The sequence below is a fragment of the Alosa alosa genome, chromosome 1, assembly GCF_017589495.1.
Source record: "Alosa alosa isolate M-15738 ecotype Scorff River chromosome 1, AALO_Geno_1.1, whole genome shotgun sequence".
Lineage (NCBI taxonomy): Eukaryota > Metazoa > Chordata > Actinopteri > Clupeiformes > Clupeidae > Alosa > Alosa alosa.
This window is the reverse complement of record NC_063189.1, coordinates 28,617,117-28,638,599: the sequence shown is the minus strand read 5'-3', so window position 1 is coordinate 28,638,599 and position 21,483 is coordinate 28,617,117. Positions and strand designations below refer to the sequence as shown.

General features: G+C 42.3%; 2 protein-coding genes and 1 non-coding gene across 9 annotated transcripts in view; 2 read left to right on the top strand and 1 right to left on the bottom strand.

The window, feature by feature from the left end:
- Positions 1 to 15,720, bottom strand: part of lrba (LPS responsive beige-like anchor protein) — a 197,246-nt gene extending 181,526 nt beyond the window's left edge. For 4 of the 7 annotated variants that reach the window (XM_048245589.1, XM_048245607.1, XM_048245615.1 and 1 more), the window contains exon 1: positions 14,748 to 15,720. In XM_048245589.1, the coding sequence (XP_048101546.1) occupies positions 14,748 to 14,936 (189 nt within the window). In that variant the 5' untranslated portion in view covers positions 14,937 to 15,720. The remainder of the gene's footprint in view (positions 1 to 14,747) is intronic. The other 3 variants (XM_048245617.1, XM_048245625.1, XM_048245599.1) reach the window with 2 other exon arrangements.
- Positions 15,721 to 16,358: 638 nt separating this feature from the next.
- Positions 16,359 to 19,142, top strand: rps3a (ribosomal protein S3A). The gene is made up of 6 exons (XM_048263812.1): positions 16,359 to 16,487; positions 17,153 to 17,256; positions 17,469 to 17,656; positions 17,957 to 18,165; positions 18,371 to 18,480; positions 18,973 to 19,142. Exons 1-6 carry the CDS (start codon positions 16,426 to 16,428, stop codon positions 19,107 to 19,109), a joined length of 810 nt encoding a protein of 269 aa, XP_048119769.1. The 5' UTR covers positions 16,359 to 16,425; the 3' UTR covers positions 19,110 to 19,142.
- LOC125308697 lies at positions 17,327 to 17,398 on the top strand. Its single transcript, XR_007195937.1, has one exon. It is a non-coding gene; the product is annotated as a small nucleolar RNA SNORD73 (small nucleolar RNA).
- Positions 19,143 to 21,483: the final 2,341 nt, after the last annotated feature.

The following is a 21,483-nucleotide window of genomic DNA, read 5'->3' as shown; positions in this document are numbered from 1 at the left end:
GGGGGGAGATGAAATAATGTCCTTTGTGCTGTCAAATCAATTGAACAAGCAGTGAAATGTCACATTTTTTCACAATTTAATAGTTTTTATGACATTTTTATTAGTGAACCCTGCCTTATAGCAAGAGATAAAGGCACTAACCACACTGATATCAGAATATTTTGTCAGACACAGGAGCTAAATCAACATCTAGTAGAAACACTATAAAAGGTCTAGAGAAAAACAGCTGTCATCCAACAAGCAAAAAGAGTCCAAACAATTTCTCACAACCTCAACACAGAATAAATCCTTTGACCATTTAATGGAAACGTCCCCAATACCAATGAGTGAGAGCATTATGACAATAGCATAAAGAAAAAAAAAACAATTGGTTGCAGACACCCCAGTCTAACAATCCAGAAGACAAAAGCTGTGATCACACACAGGCAGACAGCATCTCTGATACATGATCCCACTAATGCTCTGGAGAGCTGCCTCCTTTGCCTTTAGGTGGGGGAGAAGGCCTGATGGATAAATAAATAAACTGACTGAAGTGATTTGGAGGAGCTTGAGAGGCAGAAAATCGAGAGAGTGAAAGGAGTGATTTCTTTCTAAGTATCTACCCCTCATCTTCCCCAACCATCCTGAGTTCCATTAAAGCACTGGCTCGTCACACCCTCCTTGCCAAAGAGCATAATAAATCACCTTTGCCCGCCAACACCCATATGCATTCGGGGGTGGGGGGTGGGGGGGTTGCGTGGGTGGTTGTGCAGTAGTGCTAACGGATGTGGGCACATTCAACACATGATTAATGGCCACTACACTGTCCCAGTCACAGATCCGTCACTGTCCAGCTTTCACACAGGAGGATGAGCAGGAGGAGGGAGTCCACGGCCCCAGCGAAGGTCATGTCTAGTAATGCACGTTTAAAACTGGCAAATAATGAAGAGACATTGCTGCTGATTCATCTACATCTGCAGATACGCCTGATTGGCTGCACTACTGGTAACAATCACTCAAACCCATTTCTCCATAAACCCCAATCTGACCTTAAATTAGAATTTCCAAATATTCCTCTTTGAAAATGTGTATGCAATAAAGATGCAACAATATTGCAAGGTCCCCAAAAGGCAGTGTTGTTCCTAAAGGTGTAGGTTTTTGAACATTCTAACATAAGATTCCGTTCCGCAATCAGAGACCATAGACCTTCTCTACTCATTTACAGTTTGATCTACTGAATTAGTGGGTTTTGGAACTCGAGGAAAGGCGTCATTGTCAGCCACGCCTGGGACTAAAGGTCTTCTCTGCTAAATGGCCAGCAGAGAAGTGCTCAGATGCCAGCACTCCCACTGAATGGAGACTAGTTGGTATGTGCAGGGCATGCACAGGGAGCATGGCTGAAGTGATCCAAATTCCTCCCAAACTGACTTCTGATGAAAACTTGACTGTGACATTAATTAAACCAAATTACCAGGGAGTTTATCTGCAGCAGGGCAAACCATGTCACACTTTTTGAAAAAGCTCAGAGAAAGAACTGTTTAATGACCATGCATATCAAAGACACCTCCATATTTGTGAAGATAAAACTGTTATCAGCATAAAAGGAGAGAAGTAGTGCGCCACTGATATCTCTGCATGCAAATGAGTTCAAATGACTACTGAATTTTCATTAAGGGCTCAATGTGTCATTTAGAATACTTCCCTATGCCATCTACAATGAACACTTCAATTCTATATATCTAAATCCATCAACAGGACAATGTGCAAAAGCCAAAGAAGAAAAATAATATTGGATATGTTTTACAGACCCACATTCCAATTAATACATTTACCATAGTTCAACAACAAAGACCTGTTTGTTTCCATGACTAAAATCTTAACAGCTTGGCTGTTACCAACTGTGATGAGTCACTGAAGCGCTGGAAACCGATTCTCACCATCTTTCCAATTATCTCCACCCATACTATACCATTCAGAGGCTAATGAGAGCTGACAAAAGCCCAAAAGGGGAAACCCCCTGGGAGGCAGACAAATGTCACACCTCTCACTACTCTCGTTCTGAGCGTATGATGTACAGTCAGGTAGCTTATGAGCCATTTGCAAACTCAGTGCAGAATACTGCCAGTCTGCCACTAACCATGTCCCTGCCGCACAATTAGCTTTCAGCTTTGCATGACGAAGCACCTAGGAAGAGAGTAGTGCTAATGAAAAGAAACTCAATGTGAAGCATTTTAATGCCTCTGCCCACTTCAACCTCCTGTGCCCTGGAGCAAACTAGACCTTGACCTCTGACGCCATCCACATGTGAACTTGATCTCTGACCCCCGCAAGCCATAGTATCTTTTTGATCCATCAAGGCTTTGTAGTGAGTAAGTCTACAAGCAAATTGGGAGATCACCCAAAGACTAACACAAAGGACACCACGTGACCTTGACCCCAACAATCTTGAGCAGCAAACCAGTCCATGCAGCATTAGTAGTGATTAAAAGAACTCGCCACCATTTTATGAAATTGGGTTATTCAGCGTCTCCCCAGATTAACACAAGGCGATTTCCTAGGCAGATATTGACTTGAGACTACATTGCGGCGAAGCACTGGCGAAGCACTGCTACTTGGGCGCAGAGATATCACACCTGAAAACCGACAACTTCCGTCAACATACCAGCGTGACTAGTACTAGCTGGCTAATTTTCCTACAGTAGGCATAATGAATGGCGATGAACATGGCGGATTTTGAGAGAGACCAAGTGGATGACTTCTCTGACAGAACCAGACCCATACCTCTACAAACTAGAGTTTTCAGAAGAGGAGCTGCGTGTTTTGGAAATAGAAAGCCAAGAGGAGGAGGTTGCAAACAGCCTGACGTGAGGATGAGAGCCAACACAAACTGGTAGTGTGAGTGTGGGGGAATATGCCAACCTATGCCGAATGAAATAGAGAGTCTGTGCTGTGGCAAGTGAGACAAGGTACTCAGGTGTTGCCTGATATCTCTGCGCCCAATTAGCAGTGCTTAGTCCCAAGTCAACACCTGCCTAGAAAATCATCTTGTCTTAATCTGCATTGCCATTTGGACTTGTTTTGAATACACAGGCCACAAGAAGTAATTAGGGATCTGTTTTTGTTGGCTCACTTTTACTCACGACATGCTATCCGGCAGTGAAGGATTCCATTCACTATGCTAAGATAAGCTAGCAGTGGCGTTGCCGGACTAAGACAATGCATGCACTGAGACAAAAATGCTTTTACCAACTTATCTAACTCTAGGGGAGACGGTGAATAACCCAATTTCATAAAACGGTGGCGTGTTTCTCTAACTGTGCAAAGTTTTATTAACATTATACAACCCCCTTGAGAGATCACGTAAAACACTGTATGACAAATTGTATGACCTCACGTGACCCCAAGTGTAGGAGGGATGCCCAAGTTCCAGAGCACTCACTGATGGTTCTGTGAATGCATCATGCAGCATGTTGAGATCATGATCATTACAGTCTCTTATCAGACTCCCATCAAAGCTTGACTGAGTTCATCACCTATGATGACAGAGAGCCATGGCAAATGTGCACTAAACACAAATGAGCTCAGTAGCCTCTGGCTTCATATTTGCAAGGCTGCAGTTTTTAGTTTACTTTTCCAGCCGACATACCACAAGTACTAACATCTTCAATTTAGTGTTATTGTTTAGGATATACACAGTATATCCTAATAGCTCTTTTGGTAAAGTGACTCAAAATGTTGACTTAGATGTTACATCTAGGGCTGCTCGATTATGGCAAAACTCATAATCAGGATTATTTAGTTTAATATTGAAATTGCAATTATTTAACATGGTTACTCAATAATTACGGAAACTATCAATTTCCTGGATTATTAAAACATTAAACTGAAAAACAAATGAAAAAATGTAAAAAAAAGGTTTAATACAACAGCTTCCACTGTAAAGCAAAGAGGTGTGCAGGATTTTTTTACCTCAAGACTAAACGAGAGCATTATTACAAATTATTAACAGATTATGGCAAAATAACTGTTGTTGTCGTCATAATCATTGAAGTCATAATTGTAACAAAAAATGTGATTAATTGTACAGCCCTAGTAATAACATGTTACATTAATATAGAGCTTTATCTAGATACCCAAACACTTTACAATTGGGGTGAGCCTCACTTCCACTACTAACAACGTGTAGCCCCCAACCAGCTTGCAATAGCAAACACCACCAAAACAAACAGAGCATTCAGACCCTTATTTCGTGTACATCTTTCAATTACTGTATTTAAGTTTAAGTTACTTTTAATGAGTCCATTAGATGTTTCAAGTTATTTTGCTTAGCCTGTTTCCATCTAAAAAAACATGACCATGTAGGTAATTGGTCTGACCTGGGAACAGCCAACTTAATAACAGCTGACAGACATGTAAAAGCAGCCAAAATGATAACCGAAATGCTGATTCTTCAATCTGCATCAGTGGAGTGCCCCAATAATGAGTTGCATAATCTGCTCCATGTTGCAATCAAGCAACAGCCAACCATGCTCCATCAAAACATACCAGCACCACTTCCATTAGTGCAACGCAAAAAAACACTGGTTCAAAACAAAGTCTTTCCTTTAAACATCCGGTAAGCAATGCACGCTCATGGAAAACAGTGGACGACACTCAGACGAAAGACTCCTCAAGCTCTCTCCAGCTATGGAGGGCAGGAGGGGCCACACTACAAGGTCACGGAGGCTGCTCCTCCTTCTTGTGAGGGGTATCTGTGGATCTGGCTGGCTGTCTGGGCCATGTGGGCTGGGCTGGGCTGCAGCCTGTGGCTTTGTCCAGGCAGACACCAGATCCTGGAGAGGAAACCTGAGCCTTGCACATCACCTGGAGGAGCCTCTACATTAATGATGAGACTGAGGGCCCTGAGTGTAAAATCCAAAAGTCATATCTCTCTCCATGTGTGTGTGTGTGTGTGTGTTGCACAAGTTCACACAACCCACACTGGCATAAGAAGATAAAGAACACTCATGGCCCACAGTGATTTACTGCAGCTTCACCTCACCACTAATCGAGGACCTACAGCACAAGCCAAAAACACCAGACGCCACTAGGACTAGGACAACTTTCCAGTGCCTGTCTTCATTGGCCTGAATGGGGAAATAGAACCTGTAATTTCACTAGGTTCTTAACAGAGACATTAGCCACGTGCCCAACTGTTACACTTGAGTCTGGAAGTTAAAAACAAGACACTAGACACGGCAACACTGCTACGGAGTAGTACTACAATGTTGGCCTGATTCAGAATGCCTTTTCAGATTCCCTCCAAAGAGGGAAGAGTTCTCTTTTTTTAGAAAAATGTCCTGGGCTTCCTTCACATATTGAGAGGGAAGAGTTCTTTTTTTTAGAAAAATGTCCACACAGCCAGATGACTTGATCTACAATACTCTCTCAATACCACGTCCCTGTCCAATGCTCTGTTGTGGCTGTGGTGCAGCATGACCCTTATCTGCCTTTGGAGGCTGCTCTGTTTGTTTGGGGTGTGCATTTCCTCCCACACACATAAACAGTACTGTATGTATTGAATGTATTGGTTTGAAAGCTCCACCCTCAACTCCAAAAGCCATCCCCAACGGCCCATCATGACAGGCAATTAAAACCACAGCTTATGTTGGCGGACTTTCCAATCAAACACTTGATATTGAGTGATACTAGAAACAAAGTGGAGTGACGCTGCTGACGGTAATCCCCTGCTTTGGTAAATGAGGGCTGCTCATTCCACTACGGAGTATGTGTGTGAATGAGAGTGTGGGGGAGGAGTATAATGATTATGGGGAGAGCGTCAGTTTTTACATTTCTGGTATTAAGGAAATAGAAAGGTTCATACAGTTTGATGCACAAAAATGGCTGCCTGCTCTGCCTGTCCTGTCCCTCTACAATGTTAACCACCAAACATTCAAATTTAACAATGTATCTGGTGGGGTGGGGTCATTAATGTTGAGTAAACAAACAGTGGCTACTGCAGGAAGAGCTGTGAAACTGGATTCTGCTGGTTCTGCAGGTCAACTGTAACAGGTTTGTTGTGCATAAAAACTGGCTTAAAATAGTCCTCATGCCCTTTCTGCTGCAAAACTGCTGGATGACACTGAACACACACAGAATCAAGACAGGACAAATAAAAGAAATTTAAAAACAATTTAACTACATTGAAACATTAGCATTACTTCATCACACACACACACACACACACACACACACACACAGACATTAAATGATCAATGTAATGGCCGTAGTGAGTGAATATGACTGAAAGTGACTATGAGCATGAGGCTGGCGAGGGCTACTCTCAGGCTCTGACGTCAGTGGATTACAAGAGCCAGCAGCCAACAGCCATTAACCATTAACTACAGCGCTCATTAACAAAGCTCATTCAAGCCCCTCTTACAGCCCATCAATCGGGATGATGTCCACACCAAACACACGGGGTCAGGGCATCATCATCTAAAGTGAAAATAACAGCCACATCTTCAGATGGCTCTTTAAAATGTCCTGCTGCAGTGAACCATGATGTGCTGCACCAGTTTCAGAGCCCACTGTCTGGAGCGTTCCAGGCTGCCTGCGCATCATGGCCAATCACACTGCTAGGAAATGTGCCCCATGTAACACATCCTGTTTCACACAGCAACGCTCATTTAACTGGATACTGTTAGAAAGTATCCAGGATAATACAGATCTAGCCTGGCTGGTGCGGAGAGCCCCTGCTGCTGCTTAAGGTGAGGTTTGACATTCTAATCCCATACCCTTTCTGTCAAATTCAGTAAAGTGCACATCAAGGTCCTCTGTCCGTTCAGCACACTAAACACACTCTAGCCTAGTGTTGGTACACAGTCCTGGAACTGTTCATGGAAACAAACACAGTGAGCGAGCCACAGACATAATAAATCCCAGCCTGTACTACTAGTTAATGGTTTATCATCACCCATAGTGGCTGACAGTGCACTTCTTCGGTCAGCCTGAATGTGGAACGTATCAGCTGGTCCTCTGCCTTCTTGGGTGTGACACACATTCCTGATAGAGGGAGTGGAGAGATATTTCACTAGTCGATTTTTTCTCATTGACAAATGCTAAAAAGTGGCTGGGGTCAAACTGATGTCAATACAACTAGCCTGAAATCAGAGCAGCTGTGATTCTTCATCATGGAAATTGATGTATTTTGAAAGCTGAACGTAAAAGCTGTCACAGTGTCCAATCAGCTCTCTTACTTAACATATCAATTCAGTCCAACACTAAGCATCAACTCTGACTAATTAGCCTTCACTCAGAGCCAAAGAGGGTAAATAGTCTGGTTGGTCACAGCAAATCAGATTGTACTCGGCACTCTTCCAACAGGCATGGCTCTGATACTGATCAGAATGCCCCTGTCCTAATTGTGTCTCTACTCTTGCACTTGAAGGCAAATGACATAAGGAATCTAAATTCAATTCTCCTACACACAGCTTAATCACAGCTTTGGGAAACAGCCCATGTGATGTAATAGAATATCTAAACTACCTTCCATTAAGGCTCTTTCTTGGTTTACACCAAAACTCCTGGGATCTGTGGAAATGGAACAATCAGAGATCTCGGCACAGATGCTAAATAGGCCACACTACAGGAAGTAGGGAGTACCGGACAGGAAATGGCCTTCATTACTGTGGAAGATTGGGCTGCAGGGAAACGGGAGAGGCAGCCATAGTGGTCACGCCTCAGACAGGACAGCTCTACAGCAGAATCCAGAGAGACGCAACAGATAGTTTTCCACTGATGGATGAGAAATGGATCCAGAGACAGATGGACTCACAGACAAACATCAAATCAGTCGCACCATGCCTGCATAATTAACAATGGGCAACCATGTGTTAAGCATTTCATTGAAAACATGGAGGATGTTCAGTTCATTTCTGAACATAACAGTGAAGTCACACACACACACACACACACACACACACCCACACACACACACACACACACACACCCATCTGCTAATTAACCATGTATCCTTACTATCCCTGGGAGCTACAGTATGCTTAGCAACCTTTCAAGCTCCACATCATCCAACCGTACAACTCCTATGGACAACTGTGCATTGTGATACTATTTAAAATGTTGTGTATTATTGACTGTGCTTACATTAAAATACAATTGAGAACACAATGGTTTAAATAAAACATGCATTGCTCAACAGACAACTGATAAGTAATATTGCTATTTTCAAGTTCCAATAAGTCCAGACTACTAGCTTACAACATGCGTAATAGGATGTTAAATAGAGAACATTAAATATGCAAGGCTCAGTGGTCACAACAGGATCAGGAAGACACAAATGTGTGCTGTGTAAACCTCTCTCCCTGCTTCCTAAGACCAGACCGAGCAAGCTGAGAAGTGTCGCCAAGGCTTCCTGCTCCCCCCCAGAGTCTCACGTAAACAAGGGACTTGGCTAAGCGAAGCTCACAACCCTGTTGTTGTTTTCGTCACCCTGCAGTCACCTCTGCATCCTGACAAGGCTTCAAGAGCCCTGCTCCCACAACACTGTCTTGAGTTTTAAACAACACAGTCATAGGGGGAAAGGACAGAGGAGGAGCGACCTTCATTTATTGCAAAAGTACTAATTTCCGCCCCATTTCATTGGAAATTTTTAAAAAATAATAATAAAAAATAAGATTTAATTGATTAACCTTACATTTTTCCATAGCGAGAAATGTGTAGAATAGATGTGGACAAAATCTGGTTTGGCTCTTAACGGGAGCATTTACTGACTAAAATACCTGTTTTGTTTACCATGCTCGGAGTTTGGTACTGGGCTGGTGGGTGCCCTAATTCTGTCCACTCACTCGGTCCATCAAGGTGCTATGATGGACATTAAAATAGAGCTGAATTGAAAGCCACATTCAGACTCATTATTATCCTCCCGAGACCCCTACCTCACTGGGCAATCAGCGCATTAGCTCAGATCAGGGGAGAACTAGAGAAACTTGGGGAGAAACTCAAGAGGGAAACAAATTAACGTTTGACCAAGAATTTTCGTTGCAAAATCAAAATTCCACTCGAGCTCCAAACTTCAAGCTAACTTGCATTTCTTTAGGAATTCGCCATCCTGTTTTATATAGAAATGAATATTAAGTGACACATACAAGTAAAAGGACGAAAATAGGAAATAGGTGACCGTCCGATACTTAAGTGCTAGTACAATGACCTGCTGGACAGCAGTGCAACAAACAACAGTTTACAATGTCACTTGTCCAGCAGGTCTTTTGAAACCAGGACACACACCAATTTCACTGACATTAACATACCATAGACAACATGACTATGTCCCTTAGGACTACAGACTGATTGGCATGGCTCAGCCATGCTATTTCCCAAAGCTTCTCTAGAGATAGGAGTGTGAACCTGGCTGCCACACATGCAGGTGATTCCAGAGGCGTGAAAGGCATCCAAGGTCAGTGGAGCACAAACCTCAGGCTACAACGTAAGACGATACAACCTTAACAACACAGCTGCAACACACACTGTTGCAAACAGTTCAGCAAGGTCAGGAAGTCGGTCAGAAGATGCTCACAATGGTTCAAAAGTGCTTCTGTATCATCATGGCTCTTGCTAGCACAAACAGAATTGATTCCTAAAAAGACAGTGGTCTGGACACTGCACGTGTGAGAAAGAGCCGGAGCAGATGAGAGCACGGGAGTGGTCGTGGTCGTGAGGGCACAGCAGGCTCAGTGCTAACTATTTCTATGTTTACTATTGAGACTCACCATCTGAGCTGAGGTGTTTCACGGCCACAGGAAGAAGGGACACAACATAGTTAAACACTCACGGCACTGAGTAGAAATAATGGTAAGTAGTATAAGTATATATACTCTTTTGATCCCGTGAGGGAAATTTGGTCTCTGCATTTATCCCAATCCGTGAATTAGCGAAACACACTCAGCACACAGTGAACACACAGTGAGGTGAAGCACACACTAATCCCGGCGCAGTGAGCTGCCTGCAACAACAGCGGCGCTTGGGGAGCAGTGAGGGTGCCTTGCTCAAGGGCACTTCAGCCGCTTCCTACTGGTCGGGGTTCGAACCGGCAACCCTCCGGTTACAAGTCAGAAGCGCTAACCAGTAGGCCACAGCTGCCCCAATAATACGTCCACTACAACTCAATAATACGTCCACTACAAATCAACTCAACTGCATATGTGAACAACAAGAATAGGGACACAGCCATCGTCTCTTTCACTGTGTGCTTGACATTCCCACTCCATTTGTAGAAGAAGGGAGGCTGTGTGACTCTTTGTGACATGCTTGTACTTATACTCATGAGGGTCTCCCTTAGTTTACTGACAGTTGCGTATGAATATGGAGTAGGCTATCTTTCCAGTTCTAGGTCATGTGCAGACTAAAGCTACCGTGTGACAGAGGAGGGTATCAACACGAGAGAAAGAAGAACAAAAGAACACACAGAGACAGAACGCAAGAGAAAAACAGGTCAAGGGTACAGCTCAGCTCCTGGTCAACAGCCTTATGCTGGCTCCAGCAGAGACAGCAGCCTCTTGATTAAAGATTACCTTCCAGTCTAAGGATCTGGGAAACAGAACAGGAGGACGTCCTTTTTGCAATTCAACAGAAAATGGAGATCAATTAATTACCTATGAATTCTATAATTACAAAATCTAGGTCTATCTCTTCAGAAGGAGAATAGACCATGTATGTTCCACAGCTGTCTAAAATAGAAGTTAACACGGCATCAGTTGCATGTGTGCCACATGTGACATTTAAAAGCAAGCATGGGCACGCACTCACACACACACACACACACACACACACACTGACCAATCAAGTTTGCTTGATGTGGCTTGAAAAACTGGCTTTTATAGTGGCATTGTGCAAATTTAGTAGGACAAAGACACTGGCTCGGCTAACCAAACAGACAAACAGTGTTTCAATGGGCTAATTTGCCTGCAGATTCTAAATCAACAGAATTTTTCATATCACAATATCGACGGTGATGTTTTGATTTATTTATTTTTTGCATTTTGTATTTTTTGTCTTGCATTGCAGGTAGCAACTAGCAAATATCATGGCCTGATTAAAGAACATCAATGCACAAAAGTATTATGGTGAATGTATTTTGGAACTGCATAGGGTGAATAACTAATTCTCAAATCATGTCCAAGCCTTGTGATCGCAATATGATGATAGACAGTGACAAACGGCTCCATCACCAAGTCCTCCTCAGATCGTGGCCTCTAATATTTAAGAGTGATTTTTTAAAATGGGCCCAGAAATGCCCATGGTCTCCATCAGAATACATGAATGTCAGAATGTTGAGATTAATACTTCACCTGCCAAGTAGGCCATACTCAAAGTTTTAAATATTCTGGCAAAAATGAAACAAAATCTAAAACCTAAATCTTAATAAGATGCCATCCCATGCCTATCTGCTATAATACCAATTCCAGTTAAATCTGTCATCCTGGTAACTGACTAGAAGACACTGTCGTTCTTCAGTCAATATATTTGTTTGTAACCTGGATTATCATTGAAAAGTGGCTGTGAAGTTATTCTTTCTGGACTGGTGTAGTGTGTGTGTGTGTGTGGTGTCAGAACTGTAGTGTGTGGCAGGCAGTCAGAGGGCATCTGGGTGACTACAGGACATTCTATGCCAACCTGTCAGCACAAGAGCACAGCCTGGAGCTGGAGTAGCATTATCTGATCCCCCACACTGGACACAGAATGGCACCGTCACAGCATTCAAGTAGTCAGAAAAGATGCACACAAAAAACACAACCACAAACACATAAACCTGTGTGATGGAACATCCCAAGCATTCCCAGTCATTAAGCTGTGCTGCATCACTGATCTGAAGGCACACGCCATTTCTACCAAAAGCACAAATAACAGCTGTTGTATGGAAAACCACAGACTGACCAGAATGCCATGCAGCAAGACTGTAGTCTAATAGATACTGGCAATCATCATATGTGTCATGACTTATGTTGTGGCTATAAGGCAGGTGTGCATGTTCCCATTTTAGCCACAGTTTTTGGCGAATACATTTCAACAAAAGGATTTCATTTGCATGTGTCACAGAAAGGGACAAGAGAGCAAGAGAGAGACAGAAGTTTGGAGATGTAAGCAGACAGATCTGATAAAGCTATTTAAAGCAGTTAGCAATGCTCTACTTAAGAACACCTCATTTTTCTCCTGAGAAACCTGCCTCAAAGGAAGACCCGTGCCATCCATATAAACTGTCAACTAAGAGCAAAGAAAAACACAGTGCCTACATCAAAGATGTATATTCCAATTTGAGTGAAAAACATGGTGCCTGAAGACAAAAGATCATTTCTGCCAGAGTCCAAGAGAGGGCCGATATTTAGGCTTTAGGTGGATGGTATCACATTTCGGGCAGCTGTTGGTATCCCTTACGAGAGCAGCAGAATGGTGAGGTAGAAGCATCAAATATTTACTAAACCTCAGGAGAGAATTTAGTTTTTAAATTATCATCTGATAATTTAGTGGCAGTCTTATTTCCTAGTAAAAAGTATGAAGGTGAAAAGTCTGCTGAAACTACTTTTCTAGCATATCCACAAAGCACAGTGCACATCACTGCTTTAATAGAAGTTTTGAAAGAGACTGAAAAGAAATCTTATGTACCCCTGAGCTCATCAGTTACCCTTAGGCATGACCTTACATGGTTTCCATGACAACTCACAAAGGTAAATGAATAATTTTGTTGTACCACCACCACCACCAAAGCCCACCCCACCCCCGACACACAGACACACACACACATTCTGTCCACCCCAACTTCATATTTCAGAATGCAGTTAAGGGCAAGAGAGAAATAGATCACACTTTTCACAGATATTCACAAACGGCTATAATCATGCAGCCATTAGATCATTTTGCCAACAATATCTAATTTGTCCTAAAATTGTTGAGAATTGCTCTAAAACTTAAACTGTTTACCATGTTGTTAGTCGCTTTGGCTAAAAAAGCGTCAGCCAAATGTAATGTAATGTAATGTAATGTAATGTAATTTGTGTGATTATACCATCAGATTATGTGACTGGAAGCATCCTCTGCCTCAGGGCAATGTGTGTGTGTCAACTGAAGGTCAGACAATGTGTTAGCTTGGTTTACTTCCTCAAAGCGAGACACATTTGCTCTTTTGCACAAACTCATACAATCATTATGATTCATTAAAAGCAATTTTCAATTCATATATTTGTCCATTGTCCAATGGTGAATCATCCGTTAATACTCTCTTCAGAGGAGGAAGTTTCAGAACTCTGTGAGGAATTAGATTAGCGTTGAACTATAAATAAACAGCAAAGGACTAAGAGGAAGAGAGAAAGAGAGGAATAAAACAGAGCACAGTGAGAGTGGCATGGAAAACCAGACACTGAAATAGAGAAGTGCATCTAAAAGTGGGAAGATGTGTGAATACACTAGGATACTGTGTGCCCACTAACCTCTAAACCTCACTGGCACCACGTGTCTACAATGTCCCATCAAAACAGCTGAGGCCATGTTCTCAGAATTATTTTTGTGTCTTGGACAATCACAGCTAACATACTAAGTTCTTTCTCTATGACACAATAGATCTGACGAGTTCAAATACATATAGTGCTACTAGTAGGCTACTTTTGCCTTGTTGTTCCAAGAGAATCTTTGGGCCTAGCAGAAAAGGCCTTGTTTTGCTTTACTGGAGCAAGATTCTTGCGGTCAGATCCTTTGATAGAGTCATCTCTGAGCCCAGGTTGGGAAAAAACAGAGCACAGCATGGTCCTCCCTACTCAGCAACCTGGCCATAGGGAGTCCAACAGTGGTTGGGATGAACACTGTAAACGTGTGTTGTGTTGCCACAGTGACAAAGCAGTTTTGTAGGTTGTATGTCCTCCTCCTCCTCCTCCTCCTGCTGCTGCTGCTGCTGCTCTCTGCCCACCCCAATCCCACACCCATTGTGTCAGCTCAGCTACTCTCGTCTTACTTCCTCATTGGTTTTCATTCATTCTAGTACCAATGCTCTACAGTGTCCATGTGTAGGCCTAACACTTCATTTGTGGGCTTTCCTTATCAATTAAAAAAGAAATATGTTTAGGCTACTTAACTACTGTATAGAGTGGAAAAAAAATGTTTTTCTTTCAAAATATGAGGAAGCAATGTAAAAACAATTAGCTTACATTAATGTTATGGCTGAGCTTTCTCTTCCAGGAAATTCCCAAACAAGTAAAAGATTATGACTTTACCTTAACAAAGACATTCTACACAAATTGTTCACTGAGAGGGAAATATCTACAGCGGTGTAGGCTAGGCCATAGGTTACATTTGATTAACAATAAACAATATTAGCATAGCCAACCGCTATAGTCTACGTTATATTACAACAAGCATAGCTTAATACCTCTCTCATGATGACTGGACCACCAAATAGGCTGATACCTGGTTAGATTATGCTACCTTGCATCAATTAGGCCTAATCTTTTCAAATAATCAAAACGCAACTTAACTACAGCAAGGTACCCTAGGCCTACTATGAAATAGATAGCCTAGCGGTGTTGAAATGTGTAGGCTTATTGCCCTACTGTTTTATTACCCAAAGATTTCTTTTGAGAAATGGCATTTCCTTGTTCGCAGAATAGGCTGCACTGAGATCTCTTAAGCCAAATTTCCAATAGATGAGGCAAGTGTCGTGTAATTCGGGATAGCTGAGTAGAAGAAATGAACGACTATTTAAAGTAACCAACTCGTAATCAGCTTACCAGATTGAAGACGGTCTCCACAATGTCCCGGTTCGAAACTTCCCCAACATCTACTAGGCCCGCAAGGACAGCAAATTTCATTCGTATTCCTCGTATAGGAATTGCAGGATTGAGCGACATTGTGGCCAGTCTCTCGTCCTTGCCACTGTCCCCAGTTTGTGAAGTAGACGGTGTCTCCTCGCTAGCCATTGCTAAAGAGGGGCAGGTGGTAGTAACAGGTAAGGCACCTGTTCGACCTGTAGGCGGTTACCGGAGAGTCGATGGAAAAACACTTGGATATGCTCCTTCTCCCTTGTCAAGTAAGCACCCTTGAAACAAAACAAAATGTTTTCCTCTCCATCCAAAACAGCCCTGGATGTCACAAAAAGCCTATCGCAGTGTGCAAGGTTGCTATGAAAGCTTCAAGGTAGGAATTGAAGTCAGAGACACTGCAACATTGGAGTTGTCACAGCGATTCCGCCGAAGTCCAGTTTCTACTGTCTAGTTGAAACTTGATAACAGCCTGTGTCGAAAAACTGAACCGGCAGTCGCAGCATACAAATTGTCGTTTCCCAACACCGGCAGCCGGCACAACTAAGCTATAAGATTAACATCCATTCAGGCGCTCTGTCAAAATTCGTGAACAGGAAACCGCGACTCACATTTCGGCGACAGGCTGCAAGAGAACTTACTGCTAGATGACAGTGTCTCAGACAGGTAAAAGGAGCGTGGCTGTAGCGAAACTCCCAAATCTAAGGCAAGTCTAAGGGCAACCCTGTCCACACCGGTCAGAGGACAAGAGTCCACTTCGTTTCCCCGGAGAAAACTACTATGTTTGAGACAGGTCTCAGCAATAACCCAGTTACAGCGTCATCTCTTCCTCATTCACCTCCTGCAACAGCCCGTCTCCGCCATGACAGTGTTCTCTCTCGATCTAGCTGAGCATGCGCAGTTGGTGTCAAAATGTTAAAGTAGACTGGCTCAGGTGTGTCCCAGGTAAGAGTTGCTGGTTAGTTATTCGGGGTCTAGTGACTGTGAGAAAAATCTTTACTTGCATTATTCTCATTGGGGTGAAAGGAGAAATTAGAAATCACGCTCTATCAGATTATAGCGTAGGCATGATTATATTAGAAATTAGATATTAGAATTAAGTTAGTGTAGCACTAACATTTTATTGAATATGCCGCCTATTCCAAAATTTTCGGCTAGTTAAAATATATTTTAAAAATCATATATGTACATAAGGAGTCCTAGCCCATTTCCACTGCGCTATTAATGAACTGAACGCAGGGATGATTAGATAACAAGGCTGAGAGAATATGCTATGATGTGCAACAATATATCCTTAAATGTGGAGACATACGATTTGCATGTGCCTAATTTTCCCTCCTAATGGGGTAATTAGATAAAATAAGGAGAATAGATTAATTAATTAATTAAATTAATTAATTCATTAATTAATTCATTCATTAATTAATAACTGCAATATTCCAGTGTGGAGTTGGTTGGGATGTTATATCTGTAAGTTGCATCAAAGTTGAAACCTTCGATGCGTTATGTTATATTACCAACCACGCGATGGTAGCAGTGTTCAAAAACAGCAGCATGTATTTATATCGCGAGACTTTCCAACTCTCAATCCCCGCTTAAGTCTCGCGGTACTTCCGTCCTTCCTCCTCTTTCACTCCCTGTGTTCAACATGGCAGTCGGCAAGAATAAGAGACTGACCAAAGGTGGCAAGAAAGGTGCCAAGAAGAAGATGTAAGTTATTTAATATACATCCTAAATGAGCGAATACAGTCTTTTAAGAATATTTGTGAAAATTGTGGTTTGAAAATGCGATGGATGAAGCCGATATTGAGAGGATTATCATGGGTGACGTACCCAGCAAGTCTGCTAGCGTAGCGTAAAGGATCCGGAGCAAGGGTTTCCCTGGTCGTTTCTCTTCGGCAATTTATTATAATGGTATACAACGTTGGAGGCATTTTATTTAGTCGAGTTACTTTGGAAGCTTCACTGGCATTCTGGCATTCTCTTGGTCGACATATTGACTAGCTGAAGAAGTTTATCAACAATGTTACTCTGCCATTAAGCATGTTGGCAGCTCTGCGCCAATGTTAATGTTAGCTCTTGCATGGCTAATTTGCCGGCTTTCATAGAGTAAAATGGCTGAGAAGTTATTGCTCCTTTCCATGTGCAATCGTGTAACGTTAGCATATTTGGCTGGCTGTACTTTTGTATAAACGTTAAAGCGGCTAATAACTTAACTCGGATGTCCTACCTGTTAAGTCCTCTGCTTAGCCAACTGGCTAGCTTGTGGCGGTCATTATACCAGGAGGAAGGTTTTATGGGAATTGTCAATATAGATGAAGCAATAACAGTGCATTGTTTTAGACTTAAACTATGCCATTTCTTTTCCCTTACAGCGTTGATCCTTTTTCCAAGAAGGACTGGTATGATGTCAAGGCACCAGCCATGTTCAACATCCGCAACCTGGGCAAGACTTTGGTCACCAGGACTCAGGGAACCAGTAAGTACTTCTTGAAGTTTGTGTGTTGAATGACTGTTAACTGCATTTTAGGTGGTCATTTCACTTTGGGAACAAGTGATGACAGCAGTTTCGGTCCCATATGAATGCCATTGATTAGTTTTCAATGAGATCATCTGATGTTCCCTAGTTATGTGTTGTAACCCGTCTCCTTTAGTGTAGATGTGTTCTAGTAACCTTTTTTCTTAATATAGGAATTGCCTCTGATGGGCTGAAGGGTCGTGTTTTCGAGGTGAGTCTCGCTGACCTGCAGAACGACGAGGTCGCTTTCCGCAAGTTTAAGCTCATAACTGAGGACGTGCAAGGCAAGAACTGCCTCACTAACTTCCATGGCATGGACCTGACCCGTGACAAGATGTGCTCTATGGTCAAGAAGTGGCAGGTAAATCCACCTTGTGTTAGTCATGTTGTATTTGAGCAGACTGAGGTCCAATCTCAGTTTGGGTGGGTTTGAAATGTGCAAGTAGATGTGGTAGTTTGTTTTTATCCATATCTAAACAACCTAAATTAAGGGATTCTTTTGGGTGGGTTAAGGGTATCCATTAACCTTTTTTAGACTTTTTTTTTTTTTATGCATTGGCTGCATCATGCTAGAAGTTGTGTTGGTTACTAACCCTAAAATGCTTGAATACATTTAAGGTTGCTCTACATCTGAAACTGTATTCTACTTGTACTTTAACAGACCATGATTGAGGCTCATGTGGATGTAAAGACCACCGATGGGTATCTTCTGCGCCTATTTTGTGTGGGCTTCACCAAGAAGCGCACCAACCAGATCAGGAAGACCTCTTATGCTCAGCACCAGCAGGTTCGCCAGATCCGCAAGAAGATGATGGAGATTATGACCCGTGAGGTGCAGACCAACGACCTGAAGGAGGTGGTAAACAAATTGTAAGTAATGAAAACAGCAAATCTTTGGGCAGACTGAAATGCAATAATATTTAAGCCACGTCTACACATCTGCTATGTATTGTCAAACTATACTGATTGATATGGCATGAATCTTAAATTGCTGTTGGATTTGGGATTTCATGTCCGTTGGTTTTGGATGTAGAAGGTTGCCCTTATCAAATGTGTGGTTGCTGTTTGGTCTCAGGATCCCTGACAGTGTTGGCAAGGACATCGAGAAGGCATGCCAGTCCATCTACCCCCTCCATGATGTATTTGTTAGGAAGGTGAAGATGCTGAAGAAACCCAAGTTTGAATGTAAGTGACCTCAATGATTTCAGTTGATCACATTCATTATATAGTACTTTGTGCGGCAATGTGGCACTCTGTGAACTTGAAATATTCTGCTGCATCTTAATTTTGAGCCTGTAACTCCTCTACTCCTTTTATCTCCACTTATGTTAAACTTTGAGTACTTGTTTTACACCTAGTACTGCAACAAGACACCCCACCCCTTGGTCTGCTACATCATTAACTATTATGTTTACCGACCAGTCTGTTATATCTTTAATGGCCCAGACAGGGTACTCTATAGTAGATAATGGTCGTCTGGGAACAAGCAGTTCCAGTCCCTTAGTAACTAGTCCCCTTTAGTCAGGATGTTTTCCGGTGTTCCCTTGTGTGTTCTAACGGGTCCCGTGTGAATATACTACTTTGTCAGGGTTGATATGTGATGTGGTCTGGTCTCTGGTAGTTGTGATGGGAGAGGCTCTGATGTGGCTCTCGTCCTGATATGTGTTCTGTTTGTAGTGGGCAAACTGATGGAGCTGCATGGGGAAGGCGGTACCAGCAGTGCAGCAGCCAAGCCCGCTGGCGAGGGAGGAGACACTGGAGTCAAGACGGAGCGCGCCGACGGCTATGAGCCCCCAGTTCAGGAGTCTGTCTGAGCTCAGATGTTGAATAAAAAAATGTAAATTTAAGTTGTCTAGGTTTTTCCTTTTTTCAGTGTTGGGGATCTTGAATTGGAAGTTGTTTCAGCATACTACTAGATGTTAATTTCAATGGTAAGGCTCATTTTGTTCACTGTTAATGTGGGACCCAGATGTGATGGACCTTAACTTAAGAAATGGGTAAGAAAAATGGTAAAATGACAGCATTGGTTAGAGTACTGCTTATGATATCTGAAATTATGCCCTTTCTAAATAAGACCCCGTTGGAGTTATGTGGAGTCAATTATATGTGGAGTCAATTATGTGATTCAGCACAGTATGTCGATACTAATCTGTTAAACTTTTCTGCTAGGCATCCCAGGGCCATGGCCAGCTGCTAAGCTCAATATACTTACTAGCTTTCTACATGGTGTCCTGATGGGTTAACCACTGAATGTTCTGAATTGGAGTCCTTTTGGATCTGATAAATACAGGGTTCCCACGGGTCATGGAATTTCAGAAAGTCTATTCCAGACATTGAAAGTCAGGGAATTTTATTGTTTTGTGGGCAAAGTCATGGAATATCAGGGAATTTTGAATTCAGAATTGGTGTCTGGTTATTAGCTTTACTGCTTGCTTGAGTACTGTAGTTGTGGTTAGTCCAACTTTGTTCATTCAATACCCATTTATTCATCTCTCGCTCTAAAAAAAGTAAACATTTCTTGAATGCTACATGACTGTTCTGAAATCGTATACCCTTTATTATAAAGTAGGTTATGGAAATTCCGTTTTTTTGTCTGGGAAAGTCATGGAATTTTACATTTCACTGAGAGTGGGAACCCTGTAAATAAACTACAGCTTTGCAAGGGTATAGAGCACAATGGAATGTGCACAATCCTCAATGTGATGTACAGCAGCAGCAATGTGAAAGCAGGAGTAGTGAATGTGTGTGTGTGGGGAGAAAGGTGCGTCATTGTCCGTATGGGAAATTCAGAAGTACAGCAAAATCTTGACTGCTACAGTCTACACTGGCTCCATGTCAGGAGTTGAAGGTGTATCATCTTCACATGATTTCAAACCTGAATGCATCAGTGAGAAGTAGAGCAGCAGTCACATCAGGGCAGTTAAGGTGGTTGACATGTCAATATTGCAGCCTTTCTGTCAAGAATAAAGTAGGCATACTTGTAGCTGGATATAAGAATCGGTAACATTTATTTAAAGCTAGAATCAATATAAATATAAGTTGCCAAACTCACTATGGTTTACTTCTATGATGCCAAACATATGTTTCAATAATGAATGACTTGCTAATCTGATTATTAGAAAACATATCTTTGTTCTGGAGTGTAGGCTTACAATTCATTTTGTATGTGAACCTGTTTTAGTGCTCGCTCTTTCACTGCTGTTTGATGTTTGTCAGGCTCTTGCTGTACACATAACACATAGTGAGACACCTGGCTCTGAGCAGATATAAGGCAGGCGGTCTTATTGGTACCGTTGATTCATACTGATCCAAGATGTTTTTGTCAAATTCAGCAAATCGTTCCTCACAGCAATGAAGGGAGGGATGTAATTTACAAGGATACAAGGAAGTAAATATAAGCACAAGTTAGGCGGAGCAACCAAAAAGGCGTCCGAACGCGGCGGCGCCATGGCAACGAAAAATTTCAAGTGACTGCTGAGCTAAAACCATCCTTTCCAGAATTGCAGACTCCATTTCACAATGTCAGTTGTCTGCCCCCAAAGAGGTAGCCTACTAGAGGAATTGGTAGTCCCAGTATAGTTGGAACATAGGGAAACCTTTGATTCAATTCAAATCACTTCATGATGTCTCTTAATAGAACAATTTAAAAGGGCACGTGGAGTAACAGCAGCCATTCACATATGACAATAAGACAGAATAAAGGACACACATAAAATGATGCAATACTGTTAAGAAATCCTTATATTGTACTATGCTATGTTCTAAAATGCATTGGAGAGTTGATTTTTAAAATAAAAGACCCATTAAAGTTCTCTAGAGCAGCAGAGTGGTATATTGCAGGAGTTGAGGAGCTGGACAGCCCTGGGGACAAGGGCCCTCTTCACTGTGTCCTGCAATCTGGGCAGCGAAGCTTGCGTCATGACTCCTGAAGGGTGCCGCTCAAACATGGGGAGCGGGATATGATGTAAAATCCTGCCAGCTTTTTTCACAGTCTGTTATTCACATAGGGTGGAGAAAGCTCCAACAAGGCAGCCAAAGATTTTTAAAATAAATTTGAACAAAGTTCAGCAGATTGTTCCTGTTTTGCAGGCTGATAAAGTGAAACCAGGTGAAGAAGAATGTCATGACACTTTCAATAAAAGAGTAACAATGTTGGGTTACACTTTACTTGACAGTATCGACATAAGA